The following is a 24,292-nucleotide window of genomic DNA, read 5'->3' as shown; positions in this document are numbered from 1 at the left end:
TCATGTGAAAACAGGAAACTTTGCCTTTTCACAGGTGCAGAGAAAGTCCTACTACCCATCAACTTGCAAACACACCTTGTGGCCACACCTTCTCTCGTGAGTGCGTTCCCGTGGGTTGTAGCCATTGAGGACAGGATAATCCTATTCCGTGCTTCCCACACTTCCCCAACAGCTTCAACACAGAATTTCAATACTGAGAAGCTAATATCCCTTCTTCGAAGATATATAATTTCACATAATCCCTTGTTTCAAGTTTAAGTAATACCCAAATACCATTCAAGTGTGAGAGCTGCAACAAGAAAGCAGTGACATAAAAAAGTAAACATTTAAGAGAAAAATAGATTTTTTTAAAAATACACCAGTACCCCAACCAGGAGCAGAAATACACCTAGTGAGGCACAAACACATCAAATCTATAAATACATGAAAATATGCTCAGTTGTATGGATGATCACAGAAACTGACATCAGAAATGATCTTTTAACCCCTCAGACTGTGTTGAGAAGAGATTGGCAAAAGACTGGTAATTATGGTTTGGTGAGGCTTAAGGAAATAAACATTGAAGGCAGAAATGGAAGTACATGAACACTCTCTCTCTCTCTTTCTCTCTCTCTCTCTCTCTCTCTCTCTCTCTCTCTCCTTTTTCTTTCTCCTCTCCTTCCTTGTGGTGGTGCCACAAGCCAACAAACAACTGGAGCTCCTAGCTAGAAAAATCAAGGGTTTTTCCCTAAAGCCTTTGGAGGGACCATAATGCTATTGACATTTTGGACGTGTATCTTCTAGAACTATAAAGAATCAATTTCTGTTGTTTCAAGCCAACTAGTTTGCAGTCATTTATTATGGAAACCTTAGAAAAATAATATCCTTTAGGTTAATTCAGTAAAGATGTATGTGCGCAGCCGAATGCCAGTGGCCCAGACCGGTGATCCTAGGAAGTCAAGAGGCTAAAACCTGGAGGATGGTAGCTTCAAACCAGCCCAGGCAGAAAAGTCCATGATATTCCATCACCAACCTGTAAGGTCTGTCCCTGGAAGGCTTCATGTAGCTGCCCCCACCTCATTAAGTCTCCACCCAGTTACCTGGGTAACCTGCAGACCTGGAGGCAGTTACCTCCCCTTTCCCTGAGGTCACATCCTAATCCACCTGGCCACACCCCTTGGCCCTGCCCTAGATATAAGGCAGAACCGGGTGGGGGTCTCTCTCTCTCTCTCCCTTCTCTCCAGCCATGGGTCATCTTGGCTACAGGCCAGCAGTTCGGTAATAAACTTTCTTTCCTGCCTGAATACCGGGTGGTGTTCTCCTTTACCGGCTACCTACTTTAAAAACCTAACACAACCAACCAGCAAAAAGCAGGGCTAGAAGTGTGGCTCAGAGGGCAGAGTAGCAGCCATGAACAAGAAAGCTAAGTAATAGAAGGCCATAGATTCAAACCCTGGTACCTGCAGGTACCAGTGCGTGTATAGGACTAGGGATCGGAATAAAGTACTCAATCTGTTCTTTTTTTGTGTTTTATTTTGTGATCTATGTGAATATAGTTCCTTTCCTAAAAATAGAAGAAAATGTATTATTATTATCTTTTTGTGTGTGTGCCATTATTGGGGGGTTGAACTCAGGGCCTTGGCACTGTTCCTATAGTCCTTGTGCTTTCTAAGCGTAAAGCTGGTGCTCTACCTCCTTGAGCCACAGCGCTACTTAGGGCTTTTTTGGCGATGAACTGATGATGAGTCTCATGGACTTTGCTGCCTAGGCTGGTTTTGTATTATTATCTTTAAGTAGTTGTACAAAAGGGTTTCAATTCAACAAGTAAAAGAAAATATAAGGCACAAGTAAAATAGCATTCCATTTCTTTTTTTTTTCTATAGTCTAGCTGTACAGATTCTGTTAAACTTAAAGCCAAAATAAAGGAGGACAATTATATTGACTCTTTTTCATAAAACACTGAATTAAAAACAAAAATCTAAAGAGGCCAGGCGCTGATGGCCCATGCCTGTAATCCTCGTTAATCAGGAGGCTGAGAACTGAGGATTGAGGGTCCCAGCCAGCCCGGGCAGGAAAGTTTGTAACTCTTATCTCCAATTAATCACCAAAAAGCCAGAAGGAGAGCTGTGGCTCAAGTGGTAGACCACTAAACTTGAGCAAAAGAAGCTCAGTGACAGCGCTCAGGCCCTGAGTTCAAGCCCCAGGATCAATACTAATGCATACCCCCACACAAACTCTAAGAGATTACCTAATTTAATGGGCAGAATAATGGATGCCAAAGATGTCCCCACCCTATATTCCAGAACCTGTGAATCTGGTAAATTACATGACAAAGAGGAATTAAGATGACAAGTGGAATTTAGGTTGTTAATCAGATAGGTTTAAAGAGTTGACTTTAGCTGGGGATTAGCACCTTGGCAGAGGGCTTGTTTTATGTGTAGAACCATGGGTTGGATTGCAAGGGGGAGGGAGAGAGAAGGAAAGAAAGGTGGACTTTGACTCCTGAAGTATCCTGGTGAGCCCAAAGTCATCACCAGGGTTCTTAAAAATACAAGAGGGAGGAAGTGGCTCTGTGGTTCAAAGTGGTAGAGCACTAGCCTTATGTTGAAGAGCTCACGGACAGTGCCGAGGCCCAGAGTTCAAGCCCCACATCCGACAAAAAAATACATATATACAAGAGAGAGGGACTAGAGTAGTTCTATGCAGAGTTCTTGCTTAGTATGTACAAGATCCTGGGATCAATCACAAGTATTAGAAATAAAAAGTTGAAAAGCAAGCAAGAAAGCTCAATTGTTAAAGTGTTAATGTGAAGCAGACTCAACTGGCCACTGCTGGCTTTGGCTCTGCAGGTGGAAGAAAGAGCCACAGCACTGGAAGAGAGAAGGAAATAGACATCCCTAAGACACTCCAGAGAGCGAGAGACTTGCCAACACCTTGGATTTAGCTCAGTGAAACTCACATTAGATGTCTGACCTCTAGAAGCTGGAGAGAATAAATCTGTTATTTTCAACCAGCCCCTTTTTGGTCATTTGTCACAGTAGTGTTACATAACACATATGCCTAGTCAAATGAACTTGAGATCCAGAGCATCAGAGAGTAAACAAGTTAACACAATACCACATCACCTGTGTTTACTGGGGGCTGGGGCCTCATGCCTATAATCCTAGCTACTGAGGAGAATGAGATCTGAGCCAGCCCATGCAACTACAACAGAAAAAAGTGGAAGTATGGCTCAACTGATAGAGTGTTAGCCTTGAGGGAAAGAGGGAAGGGAGAAAAAGTCATTCCCCTTAAAAGAATGAACAAGGACATTCCATACTCTGTCTCAAGACAATAACTTTTTCCTCTTGCTGAACTGGTCAGACTTGTCTCTCTGGGTAGGAAGTCACTGGATTCTTCACTTCAAACCAACTTCAGAATTTTGATTCCCATGAAAATAAAAGTCTCTAAGAAGCCAGGCATTAATGGCTTACATCTGCAAGCCAATGGCTCATCCTGTAATCCCAGCTACTCAGGAGGCTGACATCTAAGGATTGGGGTTTTGAAGCCAGCCTTGGAAGGAAAGTCCATTCGATTCTTATCTCCATTGAACCACCAAAAAGCTGGAAGTGGAGCTGTGGCTCAAGTAGTACAGTACTAGCCTTGAGCAAAAATGTTCAAGGTCAGCACCCAGGTCCTGAGTTCAAGCCCCAGGACCAGCGCCACCTCCCTCCCCCAAGCAAGTTTCTAAACAGGTCAGAACTATCATTCATTGTAGAAAAGGTTATATATCTGTCACAGGAGCTTACAGATCTAAATATCTGCTCATTGTAAGAATAATAACACCAATCCACTGCTGCACCCTAAATAATCCACTAAAAGATTAACTCTAAGCTGGCACTGTGGCTCACACTTGTAATCCTAGCTACTCAGGAGGCTGAGATCTGAGGCTCACAGTTCAAAGCCAAGCCCATCCAGAAAAGTTGTTGGAGAGACTCTAATCTCTAATCAACAACTCAGGAAAAGCTAGAAATGGAGCTGTGGCCCAGTGGTAGAGCACTAGTCTTGTTCAAGCCCCAGGACAAGTGTACACACACACACACACACACACACACACACACACACACGCAAAAAGTTTAACTCTAAGAACAGATAAGAAAACTGGAAACTGGAAAGGTGAAAGAGATTCCTGAATAAGTGACATGGGAAGAATTACTTCTATTAACATAAGAATACTAAGCACATCTTAAAGATCCTGGCAACTCAGTATATTTTGACTGTTATTGAGTCAAGACCTAGGAAGGTCTTCTGATATTGTTACTTTGCTTATATCACATGCAGAATTAGGATAATCAGGTAAGAACAATAATGAGATGTCGTTTTAGACTCTAAAGCCAATTCTAGGATTGTACATCAAAAGGCACCGGCCTTGAAGAATTCCTGAAATTCAACTCTGTGAGTCTATAATTTAATTTAAAACTCCCAGTCTACAAAGAGATAATAATACTTGCCCGACCTGATCAAGGTGCTTGTGAGTAAAACACAAAATAAGGAGTGTGAGATAATTCATGGGTGCCAAGGAAATGTAGGAAAAGGAGCTCTTGAGGAAAGTCCTATGGCAATGATGAGCACAGCTTTCTCTAACAAAGCCAAAGGTGAGACTTCTGCCCAGACAAGCAGCATCAGGCCAAGTTCATTAGCAGGTCAGTCCCTAGCACTGGGACCTGGTCTCGCTCCTGGCATTGCCATGATCTTGGGCAGTTATAAACTGGGTATCTTAATCTACAACACTGAACGTTTTGTGATTTCTTCTAGTTAAGGTATTCAAGAACAAAGGAAGATGGATTTTTCTCTGTTTTGGTTTGTGTAACAAGTGGGGGAACAAAGCCATTGCCAAATGGCTTCACCAGTGTAAGTTGTATTATTTCTTCAATGAGTCCATGTGGAAGACTGGCTTCATGTTAGCTGATGAAAGGGATGGAAGATGGTATCTTTCCCCTCTATCAGCCTTGGCTTGTTTTATTTGGTTAGTTACTATTGTGTGGCTCTAGGGTACCAGGAGAAGCTAGCTAAGTTCTTCACTAACACTTCTTACAGCTCTTGCTCCTTCCTCCTCCTTTTTTCTTTTCCCTCAGAATTCATGGCCCTACATTTGCTAAGCAGATACTCTAAGACTTGAGCTACTCTTTTTTTGAGTGAAACTCACATTAGATTTTTGATTTCCAGAAGTTGGAGAGAATAAATCTGTTGTTTTCAACCAGCCCCTTTATGGTCATTTGTCATAACACTGTTACATAACCCATATACCTTGATAAAGAACTTGAGATCCAGAGCATCAGAGATAGAAGTCAACACGCAAGACTGGAGAGTGTGTTTACTGGGGGCTGGGGCCTCAGACCTATAATCCTAGCTACTCGGGAGACTGAGATCTGAGCCAGCCCTAGCAACAGCAACAGAAAAAAGTGGAGGTATGGCTCAATTGATAGAGTGCTTTTTGTATTATTTTTAAATAGAATCTTGCTTTATGCTTGGCCGGCCTGGACTCTGCTTCCACTGTCTCACTGGAAATGGCTGGTGTATGTGTTCCTATGTGCAGTCATTGGCGGGAGATGGAGTCCTATGAGCCTTTTTTTTTTTTTTTTTTTGCCTAGGCTGGTCTTGATTCTCAACATTCTCCTTATCTTTGCCTCCCAAGTAGCTTGGATTACAGGTTTGAGGCCCATGCTCAGCCTCAGCCTCTTTATTTGTATCTCTTTATTTTAATTTCTTTCCCTTTTGTCTGGTTAGTTTGTCTTTGTTCCACAGAAAAGTTGGAACAAAGGGTGAACAAATATAACAGTGGTACTCACTAGACACGATGTGGAAAATGAAAATGAACTGCACATCTTGTGAGTGGAAACGGAAGGGGAAAAATGGGGGACAGCAAGGGAAGGGGAGACGTGATTCAAAGAGAATTGTACTTTTTACTTGATTCATGTATCAGTAACTCCTCTGTATATCACCTCTATCATAACAATAAAAAATTAAAAAAAGAGCGAGGAGAACACATTTATTTTCTGGAAGTTTCCAAATGCTTCCTTCTGTCTCAATGGCCAGAACTAGATGTGTTCTGGCTTGCCCTCCTCATCACTGGTAAGCAGAATGGGATGGCTATGATTGGCTTAGATGGCCAGAATTTCCTTCATGTGCAGAGGAGAGGACTGGCCATGGAACAGAATTATTTGCTCTGCCAATGTAGAAGGAAGGGAAAAAGGCAGTTGGGCCAGTGAGCAAAAAGACATTTATGTTTCAGTTCAACTGTCATGGACACTGCCTATAAATTGAAAGGGAAAGTCCATTGTGAGCTTTCTAAATCTAAGACTGGAAAGAGACATCACAAACTTAACTATGTCCTAGATGAAACTCCCAATCTTTTGGGATGCTCTACCTACCTCTTCCCAACCACCTTCATTAAGAACAGCTCCACCCCTGGCCCCAATACCCGAGAGTCTTTCAGTATCCTGATCGCCAGCAACTCCTGCTAGCCATTGCCTTTGGAATGCATCTAGCTTGGGGGCCAGGAGACAGTGTGGCAAGGAGCTGGGGAGAAGGCTGTTCTTCCTCGTTGGTATGAAACCCAGCCATGTCCTGGGCCAGAGAAATAGAGGACCTGGAGGAAGCCCCCTTGGCATAGAGTTGAGGGTTCCGGCAATGGACAGAGGGAAAGGCACAACTTCGCATGGATCTGCGGATGATGAATGGGGACAAGAAACCACAGCAGAAGAGGAAGCAAAAGACAGATGCCCTGTCAGGCTGCAGCTGGCATTCTGGTTTGTGGGCACATGAGAAGTACTACTTTGAGTATAGCCACAAATAACTGGACAGCTGGGGATGGACAGGAGGTAGGGGTTTTATGCCAGGAGAATAAAAAAGCAAATTGGTTTTGTTTTGTGCTTCCTGGCTGCTCAGGGTCTTTGGGGGGCAAGACAGGTTAACTCCAAGTATGAAAGAATGTTTGAAAATATAAAACCATTTTATTCTCCCTTTTTCTTCTCCTTTTCTGTAGGTGATTGTGTGTGTGTGTGTGTGTGTGTGTGTGTGTGTGTGCACGCCAGGAATTGGGGGGGGGGGGTGCTTGAATCCAGGGCTTACGGGGTGTCCCTTAGCATTTTTGCTCAAGTCTGACACTCTACCACTGGAGCTACACCTCCACTTCCAGCAGCTTTTGGCTGGTTAACAGGAGGGAAGGGTTTCTCCAATTTGTCTGCCCATGCTAGCTTCAATCCATGATCATCAGATCTCAGCTTCCTGAGTAGCTAGGATTACAAGCAGGAGTCACCAGCACTGGCCTCTTTCCAAATCTCAATATTCAAAGCCATATGTAGCAAAGATCCTGAGGCTCAGTGCAGTCCACGTGGGCTCTTCCAGAGCGACATATCTAGGGTCCTTAGATGCCCAAGCTACATGACATCTTTATTTATTTGTTTGTTTATTTATTTGCCAATACTGGGGCTTGGGACTCAGGGCCTGAGCTGTCCCTGGCTTCTTTTTTTTTTTTTTGGCTAGTCCTGGGCCTTGGGCTCAGATCCTGAGCACTGTCCCATTTCTGGCTTTTTCTGTTTATATGGTACTGAGGAATCGAACCCAGGACTTCATGCATGCTAGGCAAGCACTCTACCACTAAGCCACATTCCCAGTCTGACATGACCTTGATGTCTTAAATGAAGTCCCGGTCTCCACTTTAGCTTATGATCATCACATCATACACCTGCTCACTGAAGCCAGATCTGGGGGCTGCCGGCTTTCCTTCCCCTTCTGCTGCACATTGTATGGGGTGCTGGAGTCTGGGGCTATGTTTTCATTATCTCTCCCTTTTCTCCTAGTAACGTCTAAGGTCAGGCCCTTATCATGTCTCCCAAAGGCCTCTCTGCCTCCAACCACACCCACCTCCTTGCCACCCATCCATTTAGATATGAAGTGGTCCTTCTTTGTGTGTGTGTATTTGTGTGTGTGCGCGCACGCGTGTGCACACGCACATGCAGATATTGGGTCTTGGCGCGCGTGCACACGCACATGCAGATATTGGGACTTGGACTCAGGACTTTCTGTTCTTGCTTGGCTATTTTTCTCAAAGCAGACCATGCTTCAACTTTTGGCTTTTTGATAGTTATTTTGAAATAAAAACCTTTCCGTGTTGTCTGCCCAGGCTGGTTCTGAGCCACAATCCTCAGATTTCAGCCTCCTGAGGAGCTAGGATTACAGACAGAAACCACAGTGCCTTGCTTCAAAACCTTTAAAAATTAGGGGCTGGGAATGTGGCCTAGTGGCAAGAGTGCTTGCCTCGTATACATGAAGCCCTGGGTTCGATTCCTCAGTCCACATATGTAGAAAATGGCCAGAAATGGCTCTGTGGCTCAAGTGGTAAGTGCTAGCCTTGAGCATAAAGAAGCCAGGGACAGTGCTCAGGCCCAGAGTTCAAGGCCCAGGACTGGCCAAACAACAATAACAACAAAACCCAAAAAAAACCTTTAACAATTATTTTATTGTTATTGCAAAAGTGATGTACAGAAGGGTTGTAATTAAACAAGTCAGGTAATGAGCACATTTCTTTTGGGACAATGTCACCTCTTCCCTCGCTCTCTCCCAGTGTTCCCATTCTGCCTCCACCCACAAGTTGGAACAGTTCATTTTCAACATGGCGCCTAAGAGTAGCACTCCTGTACGTGGCTCACTCTTTGTCCCTCCATTTCAGTGCCCACCCCTTGTTTGTGGATCACAAAGCAGGCTAGAACTGCTAAGCCAGTGGCACATCAACTGTGTCACTGCTAGTGTGCAGAAACACACAGCTGATTTGAAACAAGAGCCTGCAAACTTCTAATCAGAGGTGGCTTACTTCCATTTAATAACAACCTAAATCAATTTTTGAATTTTCTCCTCACCAGCATTCACTAACTGCCTGTGATAGTTCACAGTTCTCTGCTATGATCTTAGTGTTCACTTACTGGTAACTACTTTTGGTTTTGTGATATTTACTTACATTAAATTTAGAACCAGGCAACAATGGCTCATACCTATAGTGACAGCTTCTCAGGAGGTTGAGATCTAAGGATCTCAGTTTAAAGCCATCTGGAGGAGGAAAGTCTGTGAGACTCTTACTACCAACGAATCAGAAGAAAAACATGGCTGGACTAGAGGCATGTCTCAAATGGTAGAGTGCCAGTCCTGAGTGGAAAATCTGAGCAAGTACCCTGAGTTCAAGCAGTGGTACCAGAACAAAGGAAAGAAAAATAAAGTGGAAAAAAAAGAGGAGGAGGAGGAGGAGGAGCAGGAGGAGAAGGAAGAGGAGAAGGAGGAGGAGAGGTGTGAAGGAAGAAAGGATGAAAAGAAGTGTCTGTTAGCTTTTTCTAATTCATTCTCTATTTGTTCCTTAGCATTAAAGGACAACTCTCTTTCATACTTTGCTTCTGTTGGGCTTCACCTCATTCTAACATTGCACCACAATTCATCGAAAAAGCAGGGTATTTCAGGAGGACCCTGGAGTTCAGTTCAACCAAACTGGCTGAAAAAGGAGGAAAGGGAATACTTAGGGTCACAGAGGGAAATGGATTTTAGTGGAAGAGAAAGCTGAGATAAAAGGCAAGATAGGGCTGGAAATGTGGCCTAGTGGCAAGAGCGTTTGCCTTATATACATGAAGCCCTGGGATCGATTCCTCAGCATCATATATATAGAAAAGGCCAGGAGTGGAGCTGTGGCTCAAGTGGTAGAGTGCTAGCCTTGAGCAAAAAGAAGCCAGGGACGGTGCTTAAGCCCTGAGTCCAAACCCCAGGACTGGCAAGGAAGGAAGGAAGGAAGGAAGGAAGGAAGGAGAAACAGAAAAAAAAAAGACAGCAGCATGATCCTTATGAGGCAAAAGAAAAGAATGGAGAGACAGCCCTGACGTCTGGTCTACCTCCTGGCTTACCTCTGAACCACACAGGTCTCCCAGCAGAGTGATTCTCAGGCCTCAAAACTGCTTAGCAGTGGTCCAAGCTGCCTGCTCGCCGGAGGCATGGAACTGCCTTCTCTTTCCCAGGAAAGTCTCTAGATTCCCAAGGTCACTGGCTGTGAGGTGCAAGCCAGGCATTCAAGAGCATCAAGCTACACCAGGACTCCGCTGACCATGAAAATAATGGTTCTCAGACAAGTGGCTGGGTTTTACAAGAGTGAACTCTACAAGACGATTTCTCAGTCACACTCCAGTTTGAACCACAGGGACCTTGGGACTGACTTAACAGGCAGGGGCACTGTGGAATATCAAGGTTGGGAAGAAAGGTCTGCTCTAACTTTGCAGCCCAGCCCAGACACAGAGGTCCTGCACCATATGCAAAATACTTAGATGTCTCAAAATAACAAACATAGCTCAAGTATATCCACTCATTCTACCTTTCTTCAGAAGGACCTGGAAGGCAAGCACCAATGTGAGATTTGCAGCCAGGTATTGGTGGCTCATGTCTACAGTCTGAGCTACCCAGGAGGCTGAGTACCAGACGATCAAAGCTGGAAGCTAGCTTAAGCAGAAAAGTTCAGAAGACTTCATCCCCAATTAAAATGCCTGGCTGGAAGCTTAGCTCAAGTGGAAGAGTGCCAGCTAAGCAAAGGCAAAAACCCGAGCAAAGGCAATGTCCTAAGTCCAAACTCTGGTCCTGGGCAAAATGAATGAATAAATGAATGAGTAGAGAAGTAGAAACTAGGGGATTCCTGGCCTTTTGAGTTCTATGTAGGATAGCTGCAGTGAGAAGACTACTTGCTTCTCTCTTGAAGAATTCTTCAAGAGGTGATCTGGCAATGTCTGGAGAGATCTGTGGTTGCCATGGTCTGGGGAAAAGGACAGGGTGCTATTTGCATCTAGTGAGTAGAAACCTGGGTACTATCAAACAGGGCTTAGCGGTAGAGAACTTGCCTAGCATGCATGAAGCCCTGGGTTTGATTCCTTAGTACCACAAGCAGAAAAAGGCAGAAGTAGCATTGTGGCTCAAGTGGTAGAGTGCTAGCCTCGAGCAAAAGAAGCTCAGGGACAATGCCCAGACTCTGATTTCAAGCCCCAGGGCTGGCAAAATACAAAACACAACAATGTCCTACAATGTCCAGTGGCCTCCACAGGAATTATCTGACCCAAAATGTCAACAATGCAGAGATTTCATAATCTGCACCAAGAGGACACAAATAATATCTCATACTTCAATATCTCATCTCATTTAATATCTCATACATAAAATTCCTTTACTCTATTTTGGAAAGGGACTGTAAATTGCAGGTCCTGCGTTCAAACCTCAGTATCGCCAATAAAAAGAAAGTTCTAACACATTTGTACCAACGCGGCTCTTTTTATCTGTGGGCTGCTGTCTTGGCAAGTTTACAAGGAACTGAAATGTGCCTCTCTAACTTCCTGGAACCCAAAGAAACTTTGGCCTTGGCCTTGGGCAAAGGCTCTTTGGCAAGCATTTGGGTTTATATAACTATCTAGCATATGCAAGTTATCCAGAGAATACAAGTAAGTAGAACAAGCAAACTCAAAACTAAGTACAATGTCTCAAGGATGATAAAAATGTGAACTGTGTACCTCTGGTAGAGGATGCACTACAGTCCAGGGGGCAAACAAAGTGTATCTGAGCTGAGCATGGTGGTGCATACCTGTAATCCTGGCTATTTGGGAGGTAGAGCACAGCCCAAGGATCTGGACAATAGCACAAGAGACTATCTGCAAAGCAAACCAAGAGCAAAAGGACTAGGGGTGTGGATCAAGTGGCACAAGGGTCATCTACAAGCAGAGATTTTTATTTCAATCCCCTGGACTCCCTCCCAAGAAAAGAAAAAAAAAACCACCACTAACAAAACAAAAATCAAAGTGGCTTGAAATCCTAGGCAAGCTGAAGATGGAAATCTGGGTTTGAACTTACCTCTTCCTCAGGAACAAAGCACTGCCACCTCTGGTGGAAGGGACTCTCTGGGGGAGAGACCACTTGTTTCCTTCCCTTGTGGTTTAAGCAAACAGTTCTCCCAACTAAAGAGGTAGTGGGTGGTGGCTGGGTTTCTTCTGACAGCTTGAGTGGCAGACAGGTGCATGTTCACTGTACAAACAATTCTAAAAGAGCCTTGGGGAAGGTTTTCTGCACACTACCGAGAACTAGTCACAGTCCCTTGTAGCTTTCTATACATCTCTGAACACAGTAAGTAAACATGCTGATCCCTAGCAAAAACAACCAAAGAAAATAGTTTGTACTGCGCGCATGTCATGTTTCTCCTTGAAAGATTAAGTCTATGTCTCTTCTTGCAAAAAGGTTGCAAGGATTTATCTATTTTTCCTTGTCCATGTGCGTGCAGATAAGTACAACACAAAACCACAGGAGAGCTGAAAATCAGGTGCAACTGTGTGTGCTGTCTTCAGGGTATGGTTTTGACAAACTGGAAAAATCTGGCAATAATAAAAGAATTTGGCTAACCAAATACATGACCCTATGTGCAAGGGATGAAGAAAATTACAGACAAGAAAAGGATGTACCATCAGGAATTCCCAAACGCTGAGAATGCATCTTCCTATCTTTCCTTTTTGGGGTTCCAATTTCTAAAGATCATATAAGCTATTAGTACCAAAATGGTCACACTAGTGACGTTTTTACTCAAGGCTAGTGCTCTACCACCTGAGCCACAGCTCCGCCTTGGGCTTTCCTGGTGGTTCATTGGAGATAAGAGTCTCTCGACTGTGTCGGCCCGGGCTGGCTTCGAACCGGGATCCTCAGATTTTAGTCTCCTGGGTAGCTAGGATCTACTGGTGAGGGTCACCAGCGCGCGGCTCTAACGACATTTCTAGACAAGTCTAGACAGGTCTTCCAGGTACACGACCTCATTTCCGCAAAGTCTTCCGTGGGACCCACGAGTTCCAACCTGAGAAGCTGTTTATTCGCGGATTTCAGCTCTCCCGACCTTCTCCATCAGCCGGGCCGACCGCCGTCCGGCGTCGGGCGCCGAGGGCAGGCGCTCCCTCGCTCGACCACGCCCCCGCATGACTCACGAGGTGTTGATTGGTTCCTGGCCACGGTGGGCGTGAGCTTCGAGGGAACGACCTATAAGAGAGCCGGGCCGCCGCCGCTCCGGTTTGCGCCGGCGTGTCGTGTGGTCCCGTGTAACGGCCTTTCCTCCTCTCGCCGTCTTCACACTCGGGTTCGGGCGCTTCTTCGCGGGCGAATCATGGCGACGAAGGCCGTGTGCGTGCTGAAGGGCGATGGTCCGGTGCAGGGCGTCATCCACTTCGAGCAGAAGGCAAGGCCCGGGGCGGAGGCCTGTGGCCCACGCACCTGTGCGGGGAGCGGGGCCGGCCCGGGACGGGGGGGGAGGAGGGAGCCCTGGGGCCGCCCTCGTCACGCCCCTTGCCGGGCGGCCGCCTCGGCCCCGCGCCGCCCGGGGCCTCGTGCGCACCTCTAAGTGCTGAGTCATGGGGCGGCGCGGGGCCGAGGCGGGCGCGGCGGGCGCGGCGGGCTGGGGGGGGCCCGGCCTGGGCCGGGAGGACCCGGCAGAGCGGCGGCTGCGCGCCGGGCCTGCACGGGGCCCGGGCGGCGGGGGTCTCGGTGCCGCGTGGGGAGGGGGGGCGCTGGGCGCCTTGGGCAGGCGGCGGCGGTTCTTCGCACGGGGTTGTGTTCTCCCCGGATTCCGAATGACGCAGACCGGTGTTTGGGCGCGGCCCGCCCCGGTCCCCGTGGCGTCCGTTATCCCTCGGAGCGTGGGGTTCTGTTTGTATGTTTGTTTTCTATTTTAGAGTGGTTTTGGAAATGAAGACTACGCAGCAGCTCGGTATTTGCTATATTTGGCAGGAAAATGGGGGGGGGGGGCGGGGCCGGGGCCCTGATGTTGGAGGTCACGGTCAGGCCGAGGAGGTGGCCTTGGACGGCTGATCCTTTCCCTCCTCCACGGCTCCCCGCGCCACAGATCCCACTGTGGGCCGAGCGAGCCTTTCCCAGGGCAGTGAAGAAGTTCTGGCTTCACTGTCGACTCATTTGGGGAGCTTTAGGAAACACCGATAACCAGAGCCCCAACCGTAGACCCAGGATAGTAAAAATCCGGCCTGGTTCAGGCTGAGGGCTGTTTTCTTTTTGTCTTTCTGTTGGGGTGGTTTTTTAGTTTCCAAAGTGATTTTTAATGTGCATCTGGACTTGAGAAGTCATTGGGAATAGTAGAGTTTCTGTTACATTGAACTGGCACTTTAATGAGGCCTCTTTCCGTTGTTTGTTTGGTGTTGGTATTGAGTGGGACTTGGGGGTGGGGGGGGGGCTGGTGCTGTCCCTTAGCTTTTGCTCTACTACTTGAGTCACACCTCTACTTTGAGCTATTTGGTGGTTGAAGATGAGTCTCATGGGCTTTGCTGCCAGTGCTGACTGACTCTGGCAGTGCCAGAGACTGCTGTCCTCATGTCTTGCCTACTGGGTAGCTGAGATTTTAGGCATGAGCCACTTGTCCTGGCTTTTCTTGGAGAATTCTTCCAAGCAATTTCTTTGTAAAGCAGCCCTCACGTTGCAGCAGCAGCAGCAGCAGCAGCAGTCAGATGGCTGAGCTAGTCAGAAGCATTTGTTTTTGGTGCTGGAGATGGCACCCAGTACCCTAGAGCAGGTGTTGGTCTACTGCAAAGACAAGGTTCTGAGCAATTTTTTTTTTACCAAGTTTTCAGCATTTTTCATTGGCAGTAATAACTACAAAAACAGGTGCTGCAAAGAAGGTATTCGTGATGTCTTGTCTCCAGTACCTCAGCGTGGTTACCACCCACCTGAAGGGCCTTTTTTAAAAAGAGAAAACAAAACCAAACACCAAAAACTTGGCTTATTAATCACCAGAGAATAGGTAAGAGTTCTTCAACTGGTTGACAAAAGATGTGAGAACAGGAGCAGCAGAGGAGTGTATGTAGGTGTCTGATATTTTTGTGAGGGAGGACAGTACTTGCTCAAATATTTGGGCCCCACATTTTCAAGGAAAGGTTCTTTGGCATTTGACTACATTTTGCTGTATTTCATGCCACACTTTATTTTGCCTCCTTTCTACTCCCCAACATAACTGACTGGCAGAGAATTTTAAGAGGCCTCTGAGGGATGGCCTCCCTTCAGCCATTAAGAATTGTGAAGACCAGGGGGGTGTGGCTTGTGAATCCCAGTTCCCTGTGGATTTTCCCCCTGCCAGAAGCCGTTTGGAAGGTTCTTGAGTTAAGCTGCAAACCTCACTGGCATTGTCTTTTGTACCTAAGATCCTTGAGTAGTTTAGCAGTACAACTCTACACAATGGCAGATGTAATAGATTGGTTACAAGTTCTATTTGGTTTAGCCTACTCAGTGTTTAAAATTGTGGAATGGTTGCAAACTTGCCTACACCAGGATTTTGGGTCAAACCCCTCCCCCCCCATCTAAAATCATTGCTTTTCTTGAAAAATCTGGAGATGGGTTCACACTGAGTGAGCCAAGCAGTACTGCGCTGAGGCAGCTGGTCTTCATTTTGCCTCTGAAGATGCGCTTGCGCTGGGTCCACGGGACTGTACGCACGCAGCTTACCTCTGAAGAGCTGGCATATGCCGCGTGCCTTGCCCACTAAGTGGAGGTTTGAAAATCTGCCCCTTTCTCTTGTGCCCTTGACCACCCAGTGTTAAATGGGGCTGGGGTCACATTTAGCTTTCCTAAAACTAAAGGTTTTATTTAGAAGGATCACAATGTTTTTTCTCAAAAAGAAAAGAAGCGAAAGAGGGAGAGTTGGCTCTGGCTTTTTTCTTTGAGCAATTGTGTCTTCTTGTGGAAAGTCATGGCAAAGGTTACCAGCTGAAGCAAACTGGTTGTGCTTGGCTTAACAATAGTGAAGATATTTAGACTTGAAAGCAGCTTATAGACATGTGAGAGGATACCAACAAATGAATGCAAATGTGTGAAATTTATATGCAGAACTGAACATTTGAGCATAATTTTGTTCATGTAGGCCATGTTTCTTTTAAAAACAAAGACAAGTGTGTGTCTTTTTATTTTTATTTTTTGGCCAGTCCTGGGTCTTGAACTCAGGGCCTGAGCACTGTCCCTGGCTTCTTTTTGCTCAAGGCTAGCACTCTGCCACTTGAGCCACAGTACCACTTCTGGCCGTTTTCTGTATATGTGGTGCTGGGGAATCGAACCCAGGGCCACAAGGCCATATCCCCAGCCCAAGTGTGTGTCTTACTGTGTGGTATGGCTGTATCAGTTGCTAAGGTGTCTTGGCGCTCTGATGGTGACTTGCTTAATGTTTGGATGTAGCAGTGTACTACCACTGCTGCTGACTGATGATACTGTTTTGCTCTTTCCACCTGCTAGTGTTCTTAGACTCTTTTTGTTAGAGTTGGAGGTTATCCAGATAGAGTCTAATGCCTTTCAAAAAGACCTAGAAAAATGCCAGTACCATGGTAAGACCTGAATTAATTCCTTTATGGGCAATTGTTAGGGTATTTTTGGCTACTAAATAACAAATACCTGTGATGGAGACTGATAGACCCACCCAGTGAGGTGTACAGTGGAGAACAAGGGTGTTGGAATAGCTCTCTTTCTCTGTTAAGACAAGATTATGTTTGTCTCATGGATGATGTCCTCATAAAGAAGAACAAAGCACCAATGAGAATATGATGTGACATGCATTTTTTTTAGGTTAAAAAGTTTGGTTTGAGTGCTGGGAGTGTGGCTTAGTGGTAGAGTGCTCGCCTAGCATGCATGAAACCCTGGGCTCCATTCCTCAGTACGACATAAACAGGAAAAGTCAGAAAGCTTAAGTGGTAGAGCAGTAGGCCTTGGGTAAAATAAGCTGAAGGACAGTGCGCAGGCCCAGAGTTCAAGCCCCACAGCCAACAACAAAGAAAGCTTGGTTTGGGGCTGGTGAGTACCATGCATCCTCTAAATTTGATCTTCAGCGTCACACGCAAAACAGTTAAGCATGTATATTCACCACACAAATACGACCTAGTCAAACATGTTTACTCAATAAACATTTACTCCTTACATAATCATTGTAAGAGTCAAACTCTATAGCTAGGCCTGGTGGCTCATCCTGTAATCCTAGGTACTTAGGAGGTGGGCATACGAGATCCCTCGCCAGACCAGGAAAGAAACGTGAGACTGTCTGAAAACTGAAAGCCTGCAAGGCTGGGGCATGGCTTGAGTGGGAGAACTCATTACACTTGCTCCCCTGTTCGGTTTTATTCTTACATGCTGTGTAATCTCAGAGCCTAGCCACATGGCACTTGAGCAGCAGGTGTTAGGACAAGAATTCCACCTCTCTGTTGATAGTATAACACAGGCCTCAAGTTAAGCAGGTAGAATTTGGACACTTTTCTACACGCAAGTCTTTTTTACTGTGAATGATAAAGAGAACTCAATTATTTTCTCTGTTCAGAAGCAACTGTACTCTAACTTAATGTACTTTTCTTTCAATAAAGGCAAATGGGCCAGTTATGGTACGGGGGAACATTACAGGATTGACTGAAGGCCAGCATGGATTCCATGTCCATCAATTTGGAGACAATACACAAGGTAGGTTTTGTGCTGTTCTAGTGACTGTTCAATGTGGTTAATAAGATAATGAGTTGAGCAACTCCTGTAAAAGGCCCTCGCCCTCCCCCTCCCCTCCTGTGTTAAAATGACCACTCAGATCCACATTAGAGAATTAACTACAAAACTGTCGTCTTTGACTATCATAAGTGGGGTGAGTTAAGGGGAACAGCACTGATATGTTTAATTGTGATAATAGATTTGAGCATTCTTAGAGTATAGTAGAAAAATAGAAACAAAAAATTAAGCAGTATTTTGTTTTGTTTTTGTGCTGGGCTGGGCCTTGAACTCAGGGCCTGGGTGGCACTGTCCCTGAGCTTCTTTTGCTCAAGTCTAGCACTCTACTACTTGAGCCACACTGTCACAGGCTTTTTTTTGAGTGATTTATTGAGATAAATAAGCGTCTCATGGACATTCCTGCTGCACTGGCTTTGAACAGCGATCCTCAGATTTGAGCCTCCTGAGTAGCTAGGATTACAGGCGTGAGCCACCAGAACCCAGCTAAGCAGCTTCTTGTCTTAGGTAATCCCAATTTTCATGCTGGTGTCAAGAGTGGGCACTTCAGGTACACGTAGCTCTGGTTTCTGTGCATTATACTGTATAGGAACATGAGATTGGAAGTGGGACAGAAATTTGATGTATGCCAGGAAAAGGTGACTCATTCCTGTGCTCTTTGGGAGGCTGAGATGGGGAAGATCACGTTTTGAGACAGCCTAGGCAAAAAACTTTCTGCAAAAAAAAAAACCCCAAAAAACAAGTTTGATACAAATTGAGGAGAGAATGTATAAACTCTTGGTGCTTTGGAACGAGTTTAACCTTTTTCAATTTGGAATGAGTAGCACTAGCAAAAAGTTAATGAGTTAAATTGCATTTAGTGATCTTTTGCCATATTTGAGTAGTAGTTTGAAGTTTATATTTAGACTTCTTTGGATGAGAACTTGCTTCATTTTTTTGCTGGAACTTTGTGTGAGAGAGAGAGTGAGAGAGACAGTGTCAGGATTTGTAGCTCAGGCTGGAATCAGTCTTTTGAATGGTGGGATTAAGTGTGAGTCACTGCAGTTTGTGTTTAATGTACCATAATTTGGTTCCATAGTTAATATGAGTTTGATCTATTCTAGTAGGTACTAATATTCCCCAAGTTCCCTCTGCCTCTGGTTTGGAAGGTGAATAAATATTTTGTAGCTTTGGCTTTTTAAGCTGCTTCCTGAAACCTGCCTTATTTTCTCCATGTGTGGGACATTCCTGGTCCGTATAGAAGAATGAAGGGGTCTGTCACGAAAGGATTTCCTGCATTACTGCTATCTGGGATGTAGGTGGAAAACCTTCACCCACCAGGGATTTGCAAGGCAGTAACCTTGGCCCTTGAACATGAACCTTGGGCTGTTCTGCCACCACATAAGTAAGGCCATAGACAGGGGGGCTCCTTGGTGGAATGGTACTGGGAGATAGCTTTTGTGGGGGTGCAAAGACTTATGTTCACGTTTGAATTTTGGGTTTCTCCCTTGCTAGTCAGGCACTCTACCACTTGAGCCGCACCATTAGCCCTTTTTGTGCATTGGTTATTTTTGAGTTTGGGTCTTCTGTGCCTTCTTGTGTAGCTGGGGGTGACAGGTGTGTGCCCTGTGCTCAGCCCTTATTCTGCCCTGTAGCTGGAATAATTGTGAGAGCACCACTAGGCCCAGCCATTGGTTTAGATGGAGTATTCTAAACTTTTTTTTGGAAACATCTGAACTGGCCTTCAACCATGATAGGCTCCTCCAATCTCCTTGTCCCATGTAGCAAGGATTTCAGGCTTGAGACATCAAGTTTGGGTGAGATAGAGTTTTAAAAACTTTTCTTAAAAGTCAGGGTCATACTCATGTGATTTTCTTCCTTTTTTTTTTTTTTTTTCAAGTACAGTGCAGTGTAGAAGATGAGGCCTCACTTAGTGTAGGTGAGAGCTCATGCTATAAGCCTAGCACTGGGGATGCTGAGGCAGGAGGATTAAGAGTTAGAGGCCAGTTTGGCTATATAGGAAGACTTTCAAAACACAAAGGAATAAAAGCACTATACCGTTCTTGTTTCTGGAATTTGGATCCCTAATTTAGCTTTTTTTGGGGGGGTCTCTTTTTTGGGGAGGGTGGTGGGTGGTTGGCCATGGGTCTGGAATTCAGGGCCTGGGCTCAGTCCCTGAGCTTTTTTGCTCAAAGCTAGTGCTCTACCACTTGAACCAAAGCTCCACTTCCAGTTTTCTGATGGTTAATTAAAGATAAGAGTCTCACAGACTTTCCTTCATTTGAACTATGATTCTCGGATCTCAGCCTCCTGAGTAGCTAGGAATACATGCTTGAGCCATGGCTCTTAACTGCTTTATTTATTTTTTTTTGCCAGTCCTGGGGCTTGGACTCAGGGCCTGAGCACTGTCTCTGGCTTCCTTTTGCTCAAAGCTAGCACTCTACCACTTGAGCCACAGCACCACTTCCTGCTTTTTCTATATATGTGGTGCTGAGGAATCGAACCCAAGGCTTCATGTATATGAGGCGAGCACTTTACCACTAGGCCATATTCCCAGCCACCTTAACTGCTTATTTTTATTTTTTGTAAATAGGTTGTACCAGTGCAGGTCCTCACTTTAATCCTCTATCCAAAAAACATGGTGGACCAGATGATCAAGAAAGGTAAGGAGCTGCTTGGCTCTTATGTAAGAAGGGTAGTTGGTGGCTGGGTGGGCTTGATGGTGGGGTACTGCTTGCAGAAAGAGAGAGAAATGGAGGTAGGCTCCCTATGTTGGGTTTTGTGTTGTTTCCAGTACCATTCCCCCATGCCCAATCACTGGAATGGCCCTCTATGGGTAAAGGAATATAGTATTCAGAAAATGCCATGAGCATCATATCCACTAGCAAAAGAAATCATCCTATGAGAAACATAGGAAAGTTTCTGTAGATATTGAGAACCAGTTGAGAATCCATTTGTTTGTGTATTCTTTCTGAAGGCCTTTCAGGAAAATGTTAAGACAAAGATTAATTTATAAACACAGTCTAAACTGACATAACTCAGTAGCTGAGTTTCCCTTTGGTATTTTACCTCTGAAATTTAAGTGTGCAGAGCATTATTTTGTAGATTGGAAGCCGTATTGAAGAGGTACTTATCTGCCAAGTAGCTATTTATTTTTAAACTTGTGTTCCCAAAATTTGGTCTTGTTTGGCAAAGTGGTCTTATTGGATACATTTTTACCTCTTAGCCTTCTCTTATGGAGTCTTGTTCAATTTTAGTTAGCACATGCACTCTCTTGATGTAACGTAGACACCAGTGCTAATCGATCTGACGCTTTTTCAATGTTAGGCATGTTGGAGACCTGGGCAATGTGACTGCTGGCAAAGATGGTACGGCCAATGTGTCCATTGAAGACTCCATGATCTCGCTCTCAGGAGAGCATTCCATCATTGGGCGCACAATGGTGGTAAGTTTTCATACCAAGGAGGATATTTCTTCTAATATACAGTATTATACATCGGGCCAAGACTTTACAGTGGTTAGTCCTGATCTCTATAAAGATCCACCTAAATTATACTTGTAGTTCAGATTAGGACAGGTAATTATTTTATTGGATGACTACACTGAAGATGAGTTAATATATTTCAGTTAAGAATACTGTTCTAGGGCTGGGGATATAGCCTAGTGGCAAAGAGCGCTTGCCTCGTATACATGAAGCCCTGGGTTCAATTCCCCAGCACCACATATACAGAAAATGGCCAGAAGTGGCACGGCGACTCAAGTGGCAGAGTGCTAGCCTTGAGCAAAAAGAAGCCAGGGACAGTGCTCAGGCCCTGAGTCCAAGCCCAGGACTGGCAAAAAAAAAAAAAAAAAAAGAATATAGTTCTAAGGGGCTGGGAATATGGCCTAGTGGCAAGAGTGCTTGCCTCCTACCCATGAAGCTCTCGGTTCAATTCCCCAGCACCACATATATGGAAAACGGCCAGAAGGGGCGCTGTGGCTCAGGTGGCAGAGTGCTAGCCTTGAGCGGGAAGAAGCCAGGGACGGTGCTCAGGCCCTGAGTCCAAGGCCCAGGACTGGCAAAAAAAAAAAAAAAAAAAAAAAAGAATACTGTTGTAAGATGCAGTAGAAACTAGGGTATATTTTATTTTCCTAGATCCAGATTGGGAAACCAGCCAGATTTTCTTGCCAAGATTGTTTCTTCCCTTGTATTTATTTAAACAGAATATTTGGTTGAATCTAAAATCTGGGTTGGACTTCCATGTTAGGAATTCAATTCTAGGTTACTTTAGCATTCTTGGTCACCATGTGGGAGCTGTTTTCCAAGTTACCCTTAGGAGCTGCATCTGGTTCATGGGAAACACAGATAGTAAAGGCTGTTGCCCACCTTGGGTAGTTAATAGTCAGTAGACATTTCTTTCGGCTGACCCTTTGTTTTTAGAATTTTCTTTAGTCCATTTGATAAACAGCCTATAAATAGCATTGGTTGGGTTTTTAATATTTTATTTGCCTGTTGACATCTTCCCAGTAACATATCTTTGCCACCAGGAAGTAGTAGCTTCTATTTTTTTTTTTTTTTGGTGCCAGTCGTGGGCCTTGAATTCAGGGCCTGAGCACTGCCCCTGGCTTCTTTTTGCTCAAGACTAGGACTCTTTACCACTTGAGCCATAGCACCACTTCTGGCCTTTTCTGTTTATGTGGTACTGAGGAATTGAACCCAGGGCTTCATGCATGCCAGGCAGGCAAGCACTCTACCACTGAGCCACATTCCTAGCCCATAGTTTATACTTTAAAAAAAAAATTTTTTTTGCTAGTCCTGGGGCTTGAACTCAGGGCCTGAGCACTGTCCCTGGCTTCTTTTTGCTCAAGGCTAGCACTCTGCCACTTGAGCCACAGTGCCACTTCTGGCCGTTTTCTATATATGTGGTGCTGGGGAAATGAACCCAGGGCTTCAGGTATACGAGACAAGCACTCTTGCCACTAGGCCATATCCCCAGCCCCCTAGTTTCTACTTTTAAAGTAGCATAAATATTAGAATATATATTTCTAGTTACTAGTAGGATTATTTTAGCATGCAATTTTCTCATATCAAGTTGTTCTCTAAACATCTTCAGTGGTATTGTTGGGAAGAGGTGGTAGTTACTTCGATGGCTCAAAGTTAATGTTCTTGATTTTGTTTTTAATTCTTTTAAAGGTCCATGAAAAAGCAGATGACTTAGGCAAAGGTGGAAATGAAGAGAGTACAAAGACAGGAAATGCTGGAAGTCGTCTGGCTTGTGGTGTAATTGGGATCACCCAGTAAACATGCTCTACCATGTCGTTGTCTGAGTCCCAGTAATCCATTTGTTACCTTGCTAGCTTTAGGAATTTAACCTGGTAAACATTAAACTCTGTAATCTTAAAAGTGTAATTGTGTTGACTGGAAAAAAAATGGCATAAGAACTTGTAACGAGAACTGATTTATGGTCACTTGGAAGATTATTGTATAGTTTTATAAAACTCAATTAAAATGTGTTTGATACCTGTATTTGCCAGAATTACTCATATATGGGTATTAAACTGTCTGCATTTCATTTTCACTGAAGCCTATATAAATAAACACCATATATAACACTTGTCTCTTGAAGTACCCAAATTTATGTTGAAATTTAGGGGACACTGATAAAAATTGAGCTTCAGTATAACAGCACAAAATCTATTTTACAGTATTGTTTTGGAAGTTTTAATTGAGGCCATCAGAATGTCTGAAGTATTAGTAGCTGTCTTTTAGCTGTGTCAAACATTTCATATAAATTTCTCATTCAACATGTCATATTTATTTTCCCTAGTCATTTAGTATTTTTTGTCTGTGTCCAGTCAGTCTTAGGACTTTAACTCAGGGCTTGAGATCTACCCTGAGCTTTCTTTGCTCAAGGGTAATGCTCTTATCATTTGAAGGCTTTAAAAAGTCTCACAGTCAGGGGATATAGTGGCAAGAGTGCTTGCCTCGTATACATGAAGCCCTGGGTTCAATTCCCCAGCACCACATAATACAGAAAACGGCCAGAAGTGGCAGAGCAAAAAGAAGCGAGAGACAGTGCTCAGGCCCAGAGTCCAAGTCCCAGGACTGGCAAAAAAAAAAAAAAAAAAAAAAGTCTCACAGACTTTGCTGCCCAGGCTGGCAGTTGATCCTCAGATCTCCGCCTCATGGTTAGGATTACAAGCCTAAGCCACTGGTGCCTGGCTTCATTTAGCACTTTTTTTCATGAAATTATTTTAAAAAATGAGATATGCATTTAAGAAGGCCTGCGTACTACTCAATGAACTTGTTAAAACCAAGTTAATGGCCTCACCCAAGACCTCCCTACCTGGAGTCTATTTTCAGATTGACTTGGTAAGTACACTACAAGATGAAAGCAAGGGGATGTTGGCAGTGGGTTCTGGCCATTTAGACATACATATCCACTTTGCGAAACCAGTCTCTCAGTGTAAATATGGCCCAGTGAGAGAACGCTTCTAAAAGAAATGCAAATCTCAGGTTTCATGTCTGAGATGTATTTTATTCAGTTAAAAAGTTGTATACTGTTTGAGAAACCTGGAGTAAGGTTAATCCTATTTGTAAGTATGTGCTTTATCAAATACAGGATAGCTAGGAAAAGGCTAAATTGGGAATAGATAAAATTGCATGTGTGGAATGACTCAAATACAGAAACTTGTGAAGACAAGTATGTTTACAGTACTGGCTGGTGGCTTTTTTTCATGTAGTATGGAATATTTTTGCATTGGAAATGAAACCTGGGAGATTCTGAAATCTGGACACTGCGAAGGACTTCCC

The 24,292-nt window shown here is 44.6% G+C and overlaps 1 protein-coding gene across 1 annotated transcript; it reads left to right on the top strand.

Moving 5' to 3' along the window:
• The first annotated feature begins 13,061 nt into the window (after positions 1–13,061).
• Positions 13,062–23,095, top strand: Sod1 (superoxide dismutase 1). Its single transcript, XM_048346330.1, has 5 exons — positions 13,062–13,234; positions 17,394–17,487; positions 20,093–20,162; positions 20,827–20,944; positions 22,673–23,095. Exons 1-5 carry the CDS (start codon positions 13,163–13,165, stop codon positions 22,778–22,780), a joined length of 462 nt encoding a protein of 153 aa, XP_048202287.1. The 5' UTR covers positions 13,062–13,162; the 3' UTR covers positions 22,781–23,095.
• The last annotated feature ends 1,197 nt before the right edge of the window (positions 23,096–24,292 follow it).

This window comes from Perognathus longimembris, chromosome 5 (assembly GCF_023159225.1).
Source record: "Perognathus longimembris pacificus isolate PPM17 chromosome 5, ASM2315922v1, whole genome shotgun sequence".
Classification (NCBI taxonomy): Eukaryota; Metazoa; Chordata; class Mammalia; order Rodentia; family Heteromyidae; genus Perognathus; species Perognathus longimembris.
Note: the sequence above shows the minus strand (reverse complement) of the source record. Positions and strands in the feature narration are given on the sequence as shown.